This window comes from Lonchura striata, chromosome 3, assembly GCF_046129695.1.
Source record: "Lonchura striata isolate bLonStr1 chromosome 3, bLonStr1.mat, whole genome shotgun sequence".
NCBI lineage: Eukaryota > Metazoa > Chordata > Aves > Passeriformes > Estrildidae > Lonchura > Lonchura striata.
In genome coordinates this window covers 108,873,050-108,886,820 of record NC_134605.1, presented here as the reverse complement: position 1 = coordinate 108,886,820, position 13,771 = coordinate 108,873,050, and the positions used below count along the sequence as shown (strand labels likewise).

Genomic DNA, 13,771 nt, shown 5'->3' with positions numbered 1-13,771 from the left:
ATGATTTTTGGAGCTCAGTTGTCATGAAAAATTTTACAACATATATATTCATATTTATTTAATATATATGCATATAAATGAATATATTTTCTATGCTCCTCCTGCTCACCTATGAATAAAGTTTTAATAACAGGCTCTTTAAGTGCTGCATTAATTTTGCCCTTCCTTCAAGACCACCAAAGAAACCAACTAAGATGCAAAATCCCTTCATAGCATGCACCACAACTACATACCTAAGTGCAAATAAAACAAGCCTCAACAAAATAAAAATGAATCCAGCATCATCTACAAGCCCAACTTCAACTGTAAAAAACACACCTATAAAAACCAGTCATGGTAAAAACTAGGCAGGTTTGGACATTGGCCAAAAATTCAAAAGTTTGGCTGCTTATACCAAATTTTATCTTCACTACCATAACGTTGGGAAGACTGTGACCTGCAAGGGTGGCCAATGGAGCATGGTGGAGTAGCTTAGATGCTACACTTATGTATTTGGATACTGTGAATAAAAGCAACCAACTCAGACTCTGCCCCAAAATACATGTGCCCTTGAAATGTGAGGGTTTTAACCCACTAGTCAAAAACAACAGCTGCAGAAGTACAGAGAGCTGTTTACCACTGTATTGGTTCTGAAAGTTGAATGCACATGAGAATTAACTATTCTCAGCTATTTCCCTGACAAAGTTCTAATCACCAAAGTGTGGATATTATCACGATTTAACTGTCAAACAGGAAGAAAAAAAATTTTTCCTAAGCAAACTGCTGCTGAGCCCAGTCAGACCAAGGTTATTTTATTCTGCCTTACCTTGGATTATTGAGTGTTGTGGTTCTTGATCTTCCAATGGAAGAATCTGTCATGTTTTTCCTCTTGTGCTTGTGCCTGATTTACAGACTGAGGAGACGAGTGGGATGCTCATGAGTTTGAGGGAGACCTCAAGGTTGACCTCACCTGTTTGTTGTAGAAGTTCAAGCCCTACAGGAACCATACATCAGTATTGCCACCATCCCAGAGAAGATGAATAAAAGCAGCACCTTCCATGGAGAAACTGTCAAAGACCTTTTCTCAGGTGCTCAAAGCATTCCTTAATAATTATTTCCATTTCTTTGTGTTCTGTCTACAGGAAAATCTTCTGAGCAATGAAAATGTAGGACTATGCTGATACCATTGCAAAACAGAAGTGTAAATTCTTTCAATATTAAAGTAAGGGCAAGCTGACATGGAGAACACTAGACAGCTCATGTCTGGTTTGCTAAAATTGTTTAGTTGAAGCTACAAAAAAAATTGTGCACAAGCAGCAGATTTAGATACTGCTGCTGAGCAGATACACAATGATCTGAGCAAGGGAGTTCAGGGGGAAGCTCAGCTGGAGCCTCTCTCCTCTGAACACCTTCCTTCTCCTCCTGCAGTGATGTTTCAGATTTTTTTTCACCTCAGCTTGACATGCAGTTGCTGCCATTTCATTTGCAGATCTGAAGAAATCGTGTCAGTACAAGAAAGGCAATAGTTTCTTTGGAGTTTTTTTGTTTTGTAGATTAATTAAATACTTATGGAAATGAGAGCTAAACAGAACTGGTTTGAGGCAGTTATTGACTGCTGACTACCTGAATCTCACTACAGCTTCTGATATCTTACACCTTCTCTTCTTCCAGGTCTAGTTACAGGATGAGGATCAGCCACCACATTTCGGTGGCATTTTATTGGGTTCAGACCCAGTTAATCTACTAAAAATGAACATTTTACTTTACCTTTGTCAACACCCATCGCAGCTGCTGCCCCATTCAAAAGAGGGCATTTATGGTTTTATGATTGTATTTCTCCTCTCATTTCTTTGAGCTCTGATGCACTCTGCAAAGGCAGGCTGGGAGGAGATGAAGGTGAGAATGCTCTGGCACTGCCAAAGCAGGATTTTTGTAATGAGTACATCCCTCGTGGTGATTTCAAGGAGTCCAGCACAGTTTGGAGGAAGGAAGGTGTCCCACAGTCCATGCTATGGTGAAAACTTGTCTTTTGTGTTTTGGTAGGGGGTCGCCAAGTGCCAGTGACACATCTCAGCCAGAAGTTTTCACAGTCTTGAGCCCTGGATTGGATCCAGATTGAGTGGTCGCATTCTTCCATGCCCAGTTCTTCTTGCAGATCCAGTTGGATACTGCCTTTGTCCCTTTCTCCCCCAGCCTGCAGGACTGGGTTATGTGCTCTCTACACACCTACTGCCTTCACTGCAGAGGGGAGATATTTCAGAACTGAGAGTAGCATTATGGATTTGAGAAATCCAGGTTTCTGAACCATTCCAGTTTCCCAACATGTGGCCCATCACTAAGCCCTTCCCCAGAAGAAACAGAGCTGACATCACATTATTTTAAAGTTGTGCTGCAGACATAAACACATGGAAACCTGTGAGGCACTCAGATATTATAGTAATCAAAGTCATATGAAGACCAAAGATTGACAGATCATATCTTCACCAAACCAGTAAGAAAAATTTGCAAAGCATCTGGATGAAGACAAGTCCAGAAATACACTTCTGTCTGATAGGAATTAAGATGAATTGTCAATCACAAATATTGAAGAGAGCTATAAAATGTAAAATGAAATGGTATTATTATAATTTTAGTTCTTTATTTTCCTTATTTATTGTTCCATCTCTCACTACTAATCTATCTTGTTTAAGAAAAATAGTATATAAGTATAGTGGAGCTTGATTACTGAGAATGGCTATTAATGTAGGGTCTCAGAGCACCCTCTAGACAGTTGAAATGCTTTTAACAGTAAAATATGAAGGTTTCCTTCAAATTTGCAGCCATCTGCCTTCTAAAACTTTGTTTCAGTAGTTGCCAAGATTTCAGAGATTTATATAAGCCAAAGTATCTGATTTTTGTCTCCCCACAAGAGATGAGAACTAGTTTTTCTTATTATTCTATAAAGGCAACATCATTATCTCAAGCAAAAAGAAAAAAGTTGAGCGACATGAAAGATACAGATTTCAAAATAATTTTTAAGGCATCTGGCCTTATTTAAACCATCAAATTTACATTCAATTCCTTCAGGGATGGCTTTGCTGCTTTGTGCTGGCTCCGTGCCCTCTGAATAAACCTGGATTTAATGCATGCCACCATTGCATTTCCCTGGCTGCACTGCTGCCTGGGATAGATATATAGCAGAGGTATAAAAAAGTAGAGGTCTAAAAAGCCCAACTTCAGACAAGATGATTCATTCAGGCAAAAACACCCCCAACCCTGTAACTAAGTTTCAGCTAGAGTTGGACTTGTGACTAATGTCATTATCTATTAATTCTGAATTTATGATTAGAAGTGTTTATGTACCATGAAACATTCTCTGTGAGCTGGATGGGAAACTATAAACCATTTTATGAGATCCACACATGGCTGATGGCAGAACCTTAATGCAACACAAAGGTTCATCCACACCCAAGAAATGCCAAAACATATTTTTTTGTATTTCCTCTCCCTGTGAAATGGACATTGACAAAGAGAAGGGTGCCCTGAAAACCCGGGGCAGGGGTACATTTTGGAGGGTCCCAAGTGTCTCTGGAGAAACATCTGGAGCACTGTCAGCTTCTCCCAATCTCCAGACAAAGACAGAAGACTTTTAAAGCATTTGATTTTCTCAGAGGAAAGACCGACAGAGAATGGACCTGGAAATGAGATGAAGCTCAGCTAGAAATTTGTGGTGCGGCTCCCTCACCTCTGATGAGTTTTAAGCTGAATTATTATCCCTGTTTTGTGGAAGAAAAACTGAAAAACCAGGTAGCATAACCACAGAGCAAGGCGGGCACTGAGCTGAGAGCAAAAGTCACACTCCCTTATATGATATACAGTCATATTCCTACTGAAGCTGAGGTTTCCCTGCTTCAGGTAACTAATGTGAAATAATCAACAGAACCTGATTCAGTACCTATAAATCCTGGCTACAAATAGAGATGATCTGCAAGCTGAAATTACAGAAGTGTAAAGCTATTCATATGCAGCCATTAACTGAATCTCAAGCTGAATTTTATATATATAATATAAATGTGTAGTACCAGTTTAAGTATACATCTCTGTTTCTGCAGTATGGGAAGTGGTGCTAAGAAACACTCCAAGGGTAACACAGGTATTACTAGTTGCATTTTTGTTTTAAACACAGTTAAAGAAAACTCTGAAGATGAGAAAAAAAAAGTGATTACTTCCCAAAATAAGAATAAACTGGGTTAAACCAAGATAGGGAGACATAACATCCCTTGTTTGACTCTCTAAATTCAGCTCCCTGACTTGTGCAGAGAAGTGAAAGGTTTTTATATGGGTTTACTGGGCAAACCCAGATTTTATAAATAATTGCCTGTCAGGCTGTTCAAGATAGACAAACACACAGCAGACCAACAAAAACATGATCTGTCATATTTTTGAGAGAAATGTATGTTGAGTCTTCATTCTCTGGGACTTTAAGGAGACCAGTAAAAAATAAGTGCCAGTATTTTTCCTGCTTATGCATATTTTAAAATGTAAAATCTGGGAGAGAGACAGCAACAGAAGGAATTTTGATTCCAGTACACAGTGCCTGAAATGGTTTCTTCTGTCTGTATCGAAACTAAACTTCTGAAGATCGAAACTAAATACAATAAATGCTGGTGTCCTTTTAAAAAAGTCTGGATGTTTACAGCACGCATATAATTTTCCATGATTAAGGATGCCAACAAAAATAAAGAGTGATGATAAAAAGAAAAGTTTAATCATATATTTCAAAAAGCACAAATGGAACATCAGAAAACTTCCCCCCTTCCTCATTTAATACATTTTACACACTACTTTTAGTCCTTTACATACAAAAAATTTCCAGAAAACAGAAGCGTAAGCAGATAAAAGAGAAAAGCAATTTATGAACCGCAGCAATATTGGATGTACAAAGACCACTTTTACAATATTTTGGTTGCAAAGAGACATTTTATCATTTATTTAAAAATATACATATATTTAAAGTCTTTGCAAGCAGGTCCAGGAGAGCAGGACAACAAAACTATCTATAAACGACCACAAGAGCACACAGCAGGAATGAAAATTAAGACCTCACATACTAAGCAGAAAGGAGGAGGATATCTGCACTATATAAAATACTTTGCTGCTCTCCTCTTGATCCCTTGAGTGCTCTGTATTAACTTGAGGCTTAAGCTGGATTCCAAGCCTGAGCTCTGGGCAGCTGAAGAAGGCCCCTGACCTGTGGGTACCACAGGGACACCAGCAGGATGTGCCAGCAGATCCTGGTGACAGGCTGAAGCAGGAGCCCTTTTCTCTGCTCAAGCATCATCGTGGTTAGGTCTATATTTGTACAGTTTTTATGGGAAGAAATGAATGTGTTTGTGAGGCCAGCAAAGGATGGAGGAGCAAAGAGACAGGAACAAGCATAGAGGCAGGGACTGAGATTAGAAAAAAAAAATAATATTGAAAACAAACAACGTTAGCTAAAATATATTAAAAAAGAAAAAGGCAAAAATAGCTGGTTTCTTCTTTAACCAAATCCTACAGAAATGCTGCCTTTGTCAACAATAGGGACAACATTTGCTTCCTGCAGCAAACGCTGAGCAAGTACATAGCATTAAGCCCTTGCCTAACCACTGAGATAGACACAGTTATTGAAACACTTTAGAATGTATTTTTCCAAATAGGGGCCCAATCCAGTGCCAAGTCACTGCAAAGGCTTTCTTTGATTTTGGACAATGATGGCTCAACCTTAGGAGATGCCAATATTGAAAATTTGGGTGTGAGCACTTAGCCTATCTTTGGGCCTGCTAAAAACCAAGCCTTTAACTGGTGAAGTTTAGTTTACCTGAACTTTTCCTGAGTATCTTTGCATCCAAACTTGGTACGCCTCACTGGATTAAACTGAGTTATACTCTGTGAACGCTTATTTTGAGAGAAATAAGTGGGAATTAGTAGAAAATAGAGACAAAAAGTTTTTCTTTTTGTTAAAATTGCAGAAAAAACTACATAAACTTTATATAGCCTAATAAACCAACACAACCCAGTCTATCTCTGGCCTCTTCCTGTCCTATCCTGTTTTACAAAGAAACATCTTTTGGAGAACATACAGACTTCCAGACACTTAAATTAAAATGACATGGCAGTCAGAAAGTCCCCTGCAAACTCCAGCATTGTCTGAGCTGCATTCTTGTCCACCTACACCCTATCCAAAACATCCTGCCATTAATTAGCTAAATGTTCCAGCTAGTAAACAAGAATAACGATTGAGGGGGCTGGAAAAAGAGACAGAGACAGCCAGCAGATAGTCACAACAAACCAGCCCACTCACTGGTACTTGGAGACATTGGAGCTTGTATTTTTTTCTTCCATGGAGGGGAAAAGAAAATCACCTTAATATAATACTGTCTTTCCTGTTGCTGCAGCCACATCCACATCAGCAGGCGAGAAAAGTCATCCCATTCCTGCGGTAGGCACTCTGTCAGGGAAAGAGAAAATCTGCAGTGAATTATCACATCAGCTTAAACAAGGGAAGGAGGCAGAGAGAAAGGCAAGGCTTTCTTCCTGTTTTGTAGGCTATTCTGGCTGCAATCTAATAGTGTGCTTAATCTGAACATTTGTGGTGGGGAGGCTGTAAGCAACCACTTTGTCTATTAAAAAATCCGTGTGGTTAACAAGTGGTTAGTGACTCTATTTCAGGAAAGCAAGAGATAGGCAAAAATGTAACATCCTCCTTTGTTAATTGCCTGCAAAATAGATGAGGCCAAAAACACACCGTTATGCTGAACCTATTTATCCTTTATAAGCACGTATTCTCTATTCACCATGTTCAAGAAACATTTCTAAACTCCCTGAATACTATATAAATTATTGAATAATTACAGTTTTCCAAATTTAATCTATAGTCCGAGTCTAAAGTTATATAAACAGACGCTGGTATAATCCCCAACACTCCAAACCAAATTAAAGACTCTCTGGTCAGTAGGAAATAATTAGATATCCCATATATTGTAAACTAGGATGATGTGTTTCCAATGGTAAAGAAGCACAAGAGTTAAGTGGCACTTGAGAAAATAATTTTAAAAAATCCTGTGACACTGTCTCCCTAAAATACCTTTCATGCATTTTTAACAGCTCTTTCCAAATCAATATAGGAAACTATACCTTTTAATGTTACTAAAAACCCTATAATGTAAGGAGATATTTTCAGTTTAATTTTTTTTTCTATTAACAATACCTTTAAAAAAGCAAAGGAATTTAAATAGTTTTGATTTATTTGGTTCACCTTCAGCAACCATCCTGTTTTAAAAGTGAAAATGTAGTCATCTATTTCATTATAGTTAGTGCTTAGTCAGATTTATTTTGTACCTCTTCAGTCAAAGTACTTAGGAAGTGCCATATATAACCACCATTTTTGTGGCTCTACCAATTTCCTAATTAATTTCAGCCAGATACATTTCTCCTCTCTTAAAGTAGAATTAGAGTAACATTAGGAGTAAAGGATAACCTCAAACAACTTTGGATATAAATAGCATTTATACTGAACTGTAAAGAAACCATTTCAAAACCAGCAAGGATGTATTCAGAGAGACATTTTACAAATACTGAATATGCAAAAGGAAATATGTACAAGATGTTCATTACAGCTTCCTCTACATTAACACCACACTTCAGTCTGGAGATCTAGCAGCATATGGCATTGAAGTCAAAGAGCAGAACATCAGCTCTGGGATATACAGCCAAGACATGACAGTATTACCACAAACAAAACACAAAATAAATACAAAGACTCTATACCCAAACATGAAATGCCCAAGACAGACTAGCCAATAATTTTGAAAGGATCCAATATATTCCCACAACCACAAGCAGAAAGTCCAAGGCAGTTTGGATGTTCAGCTTGCCCAAACCATTATGGCTGGCATTTGGAAGTCGATGCAAAAGTAATGTTTTTAGCTGCTTGACCCCAATAATTTCACAGAGCTTTATAACCCAAGTGACAACCTTTAACACATAAGGAAAATATTCAGGACTACTGTGCAATTTGCTTGGAGACAAATGATGTACAAAGCTGGATCTACATGAAAGACAAAAGGTTGAATTTTGTGAAAGGAATTTTGGTTATGAAGCAAAGTTGGGCTTGGCTAGGCTCACCTAGGAAATAATGAAGTTTAACATTTTCCAACATGGGCAGTGTTCTACACTCAGTTTTATCCCTGCAAAGGTCATTTCAGAAGCCAGTTCATGGCAGGCAGGATAACACCTCTGGAAAGTTGGGCACACCCACTGGTCTATATTTAGTGATATATTATAGGAAGTGTGGCTATAGTTAGGATTGAAAACTATTTCCTACTTCACTCCCCCTTTCACATACTTTAAACTTTCTGAAACATTTGCCCTTGGGCTGAAATTTCCTCTGCTTTAATCTCTGCCTGAAGTTCACTTTCTTTGGAAACAACCAAAAAAAATTCCTGAAGCCATTATGAAGTTCAGCAATAATGAAAACAACACATTTTTTCCTTCCCAAGCCAGACAAAGTCATTCTGATATATGTATGTTTCATTATGGAATTTGGCCATAAATTGAACCATTTTACCCAGAAACCATTCATACCTTCAACCTCAGCATAAAGGTAACTGTTTTGAAAATCAGTATTTCAGAGGAGGGAGTTTGCTTCATCCCATTCCATAACAAGATAACACTTCGTACTCATTTTGATACATTGCTAGATAATAAAGGTTAACCTCCAAAAAGCTTTTATGCAGAGAAAAAGTATTTTACAGACATCCCATCTTTCTGAGTTATACCAGATATCTTTAAGATCTATACAATTGAATTTGTGATACTGAAAGACAGATCTTTACATGCCAAGAATCATGAAGAGAAACAGCAAGATGTTTTTCATAAAACTCACATGTGCATGTGCCCTTGCAAGAGTTTAGATGTATGTGGCAGACATTTAATGTGGTTGGAGATAATTTAGAGGGTTTGGATGACACTTCTGGGTGCATTATGCCACTTTGGCAGCATCCACATTTAATTTTTTTTTTTAAATATGATTATTTGGCTCAGAATTACAGATAGAGGATGATGCAGGCTCTTGATGTGGGATTAAAATAGCTGTATCCATTTTGCTGGATATGTCTTGCTGTAAAGAGATAACATAAGCCCATGGTTCCTTCTGGAGCCCTTTTTAGAAAAGTGTCTACTGCATCCAAATTTTGTGTGTGTTCTCTCTTAGAATTTACTACCAGGCTGTGCTTTGACTTTTCCTGCTGTAGGCTGAGTCTCTGCTACCCTTGAAGTTCTGTAAGACTCTTGCTGTACCCAATATGTGCGGAAGTGGTCAAGAGACCAACTTTCAGACATGGGGAATCGCCTAATCCGGCACAAATTAGACAAGTCTGCCTTCCCAGAATGGCTTTCATGTCCTAAAATGTTGATCTAACCTTATTTAGCTATTCTAGCTCTCACAGGAACTCTTCCTGCTCCTTGATATCACATGACAAGATTCTTCCTCCTTGTCTCTGACCTCCTTGAAGGTAGAAGGACAGATTGCTGCCAACCAGAGCCAGAGGCTGCACAGGCTGTGTCAATGGGAAAGCAGAAACATGACCTTCATCTTGTCCAGGCCACTCCTACCACTTGCTCCCATTTAGGGGAGAGTTGTGATGATTTTGCTTCTTGGTCCTTGCTTCCCAGTCCTATCCCTGCCCATAGCACTGGGGTTGGAACCAGATCTTTAACATGTCTTTTAACCTCAACCATTCTATGACTCTACCCCATGAAGGCATCTTGTGAAGAACCTTCTCAGGCATCCTCTATACAGGAATGCTCCCCTGGAAATGTTGCTCCTTCAAGTTGTCAAAGCACCTTGGATTCAGGCACAGGATCCTCTCTGGCAACACTACCATTATTTAATCAATGAAGACAGGCATTTTTCCAGCCATCTGAAAGGAGGCACAATGAAGCAGAAAAGATGGGCAGTGTTCACTGCTGTCAGTTGCCTAAAAGCAACATCTTGCTTTGCCCTTAGTTTGATGGAAGAAGGAAAAACAAACAGCTTAAAAAGCCAGCATGGAACAAGGGAACTTGGCCAATCTAATCCTCAAATTTCATGAAAAATTATCCATTTTCTACTCTCTTCATTTTTGGTCCCATTTCTCTCCTGTAGTGGTAGGACTGTAGTGTCATTATGAAGGACCAAAAAGATCCACTCCAAGAAAAGGGTAGCAAAATTCCTGTTCTCACAGTAGGTCCTATGAAATGGGACAGCTTAGTGAAGAGTTCATAGGACAATTTAAAGGACAGATAATTGTATTTATTAGCAATTTAGGACTAGGAAGATGGCTTTAAACTGAGAGTAAGTTTAGATTGGATATTAGAAAGACATTCTTCCCTGTGAGGATAGTGAGGCCCTGGCACAGGTTGCCCAGAGAAACTGTGGTTGCTCCAATCCTGGAAGTGTCCAAGGCCAGGTTGGATGGGGCTTGGGGCAGCCTGGGACAGTGGCAGGTGTCCCTGCCCATGGTAGAGGGTGGGAACTGGATGACCTTTAAGGTCCTTCCAATCCATACCAGTCTGTGATTCTATGATTTACAGAAACAAGTCCCAGCCAAACATGATGTACTCCTCAATGAGAGAACAGAGTAGATTACAATACCAAGACTTCTTTCTGAATAGGCACCTCAGCTAGAAATGGTTTCCAGTTAACAATTTACACTAGTGCAGGATTTCACAGCTGTAGCATGATGAGAAAGAATAATTTTGGCAGGAGAAGGAAACAGCTGTGATTTTTGAGTGGGCTGAGGCTTAATTTTTATTTGGGATAAAATTTGGAAAGTCTGGGGTAAAACATCTCCAGCGGGCACTCGAGACACCAAAGTTTACTGGGCCAAATCCGACACTGGTTTAAGTCTGCAGTTCTCCTTGCCCTAAAGTTAAGCACAATGTCACACTGCAGACCTGTTGCATCACTTAGAGATGTTAAACCCTGAATTATAAGCCCTGTGTAAGAGAGTTACAAAACAGCATTTATAAAACTTGAAGTCTGCCTTTCTTGGTGTCCTCTTGTATGTGTGTGGGCAAGTGGTTTAATTACAGTGCATAAAATGGAATGGCAGACAGAGACATCCAAATCAAAGAGCAAGCCCTGGCTGAACTTCATTAGCAAACATAAATGCAAATAGGCACATCTTGTTTGCGACATACCATGGTCCTTTCTGCCTTGGGTAATTTTACTCTTTTCTCTGACATTTGCATAAATGTAAATCAAACCATATGACTTGAGCAGGTTTGTGATAGGGGAATCATATGCAGAACTTCTTTCTATTAAATATAATTCTCTTCATGCAGCCTTACAATGTTACTGTGAAAATTGGGGAGGGTTGGATCTAGACAGTGAGAGCCTTTATTTAAGAACAGTGGAGGGAGCCCTGCTCTTTAAATAAGAGACATTCTTGGATCAGACACTGGCTGGCAGGATGGAAAAAAGGATGTAGCATTAACTTTCATTCCATTCCAAATAACCTGGAACCCATAAACCACCAATATTCTCTAATTTTGAATCTGCTCCTTTTCTCCCTGTCTCTTCTTTCCATTTTATTTGGGAAATGTTAACTTTGAAATCTCATTAGCTTGCCACAACATCAAACAGGTCACCCCGGACAGATTCATAATTCTTTGTACATAAAAACATTTAGATTAAGAACCCAGTGATTAAAAGGTTGCTCCTCTAATTTATCCCAGCCTGAACAGACAAACCACATGCAAAGTGTCAGCTTATTTAGAGATTAAAATAATAATTAGTTTAAGAGGCAAAGTATAAGCAACATTGTTTGAAAATGAAAATCCATGTATTGTTTAGAATAAATTGCTTCTGTTTAAGTTTAAATAAATTTGTGTGGATATAAACTTTCTTTATCAAAAGTACATCAAAGTTACAAAAGAAATATAATGGATAATTCTCCCTCCAATTTACAACAATAGCACTGAAAGCTCTAATTCCACAAACCCATCTTTAATCAGTAGCCAAAGCACAGATGACTGATGTTACTCAAAGGATGATGGAGAGCTTTATATAAGTAATGTTGTATACATAGTCAGTAATGAATAACACAACCCAAATATCTTTCTATGGACACCCAAGCTTAGCACAGACTTACTTGTATGATGCTCTGGCTGATCTGCCCTGCAGTTGCCATGAAATCTCATGGACTTCATTTATGATGAGGCCAGACCAATGTGCTGAGAGCTACAGCATCCATTTATCCTGTATTCTGTAACAGTTCCTCTGGAAGCACAGCCATGTTGCTGTTTACACTAGATCCCAGGAAAACACTTGTGAGGATTGAGTGACACGGACTCTGCTTACACTAGCAAAGCAGAGCCAGTTTTTTACACCAGTTTACCAGTATTTATAGGTCACTACATTCAAACAAAAATTTCCACTCCAATCCCTTTGTCCCAGTCCCCTTTAGAAACACAATCTTCTGATTATTCTTCTTGTGCTAGTAATGTCCTTTGTTATCTCTTTTGTCAGCAAAGTCCTTGTTGTATCTTCCTTTGTCAGAACAGTCAGAGTGACCAGACATGATGTCTTCACTTCTGTTCTTGCCTTGAGTCTATCTGTCCCTCAGCTTTCACTGTACCAGGTGTAAGAAACACCAACAGCTGCATTCCTCAGGTCTGTTCCCTGAGTCCTCAGCCTGGTGACACACCAGGGACAGCAGCAGTGTCCATTTCTAGAGTCCCTGCCATCAGAAAGGGACCGGAGATCACAAGAACGTTTCATGTAGGTGCCCACAAACATCACACATTGATAAAAAAACCACTCCAATAAACCACCCATCAACAAAATGCTTCCCAGCAAAGTCAGCTCTGGCCTTTGGTTGACCTTTTATCTGCCAGTGGCATAACATTTTTAATAATTTTGTAACACCAGGCTGTTGTGTACAGGAATGGGACATATCCAGGATATATCATCCAAGTCTGTTAAAGAACATAGTCTAGATCTCAACTATCCAACTTTTTTATTGCTGCTTTCTGCTTCTGGGATAAACGACATTCCCAAGGCTGATGGCAATGTAGGAACACTGGAAAAAAGGACCAAATGAATTTCTCAGGCACCCTGTGCAATACCACCAGTGGTTGCATAACAAAATGTAGGGCTTGTACTGCTGTCCTCCAGTGTATTTGGCCAAAACTGCAATTCCGAAGTTAACAAAAAAATGTTGCTCTCAGGGCTGGGCTGGTATTGTAAAAAAGAAAAACAAGGCAAAAGGATGATGGCTTCTGTTGCAGCAAGAACTGGGGTGTGGGAGTGGGGTACCAATGTCTGCCAACAGAAAAAAAGAAAAAAATTGGTGGGGAGAGAGGGATCATTTTAAGTCTCTCAGAGGGTACTGTAAACAGCATAGAAAGAAGGAAAAAACGGAACTATAAAACAATACTTGGCAGCTAGTTTTGCAAAACAAACATATTTTCAGAAAATCTTTCCCATCACTGCCACAGCTTTAATGGGCTTTATTTGTGAGAGAAAGAAACTCTTTTTAATTGTCAGAGGAAAGGCGGCGCTGCTTTGCACACTGACAGAAATTCCTGTTCTGAGCCCTACTTCAACCACACGTTGCTCTCCACTCACAGTCAGGGAGAGGAATCCCTTCCCCCAGGCTGCACAGCCTGTAGCAGGGCTCCATCACCCCTCTTCCCTGGACAGCATCAGCTGTCTTTCTCCTGTGGAGAAAGTTGAAATCCAGCAAGTTCCTCTTGCTGTGGGTCTAATGGCCCATAACTGTCTGCC

General features: G+C 39.3%; 1 protein-coding gene across 2 annotated transcripts in view; it reads right to left on the bottom strand.

Annotated features, from left to right (window-relative positions):
- Positions 1 to 4,704: 4,704 nt before the first annotated feature.
- The window catches only part of SUPT3H (SPT3 homolog, SAGA and STAGA complex component), a 253,517-nt gene continuing 244,450 nt past the window's right edge, over positions 4,705 to 13,771 (bottom strand). For both annotated transcript variants that reach the window (XM_021527234.2, XM_021527237.2), the window contains exon 12: positions 4,705 to 6,448. In XM_021527234.2, coding sequence (XP_021382909.1) covers positions 6,407 to 6,448 — 42 coding nt within the window. In that variant the 3' untranslated portion in view covers positions 4,705 to 6,406. The remainder of the gene's footprint in view (positions 6,449 to 13,771) is intronic.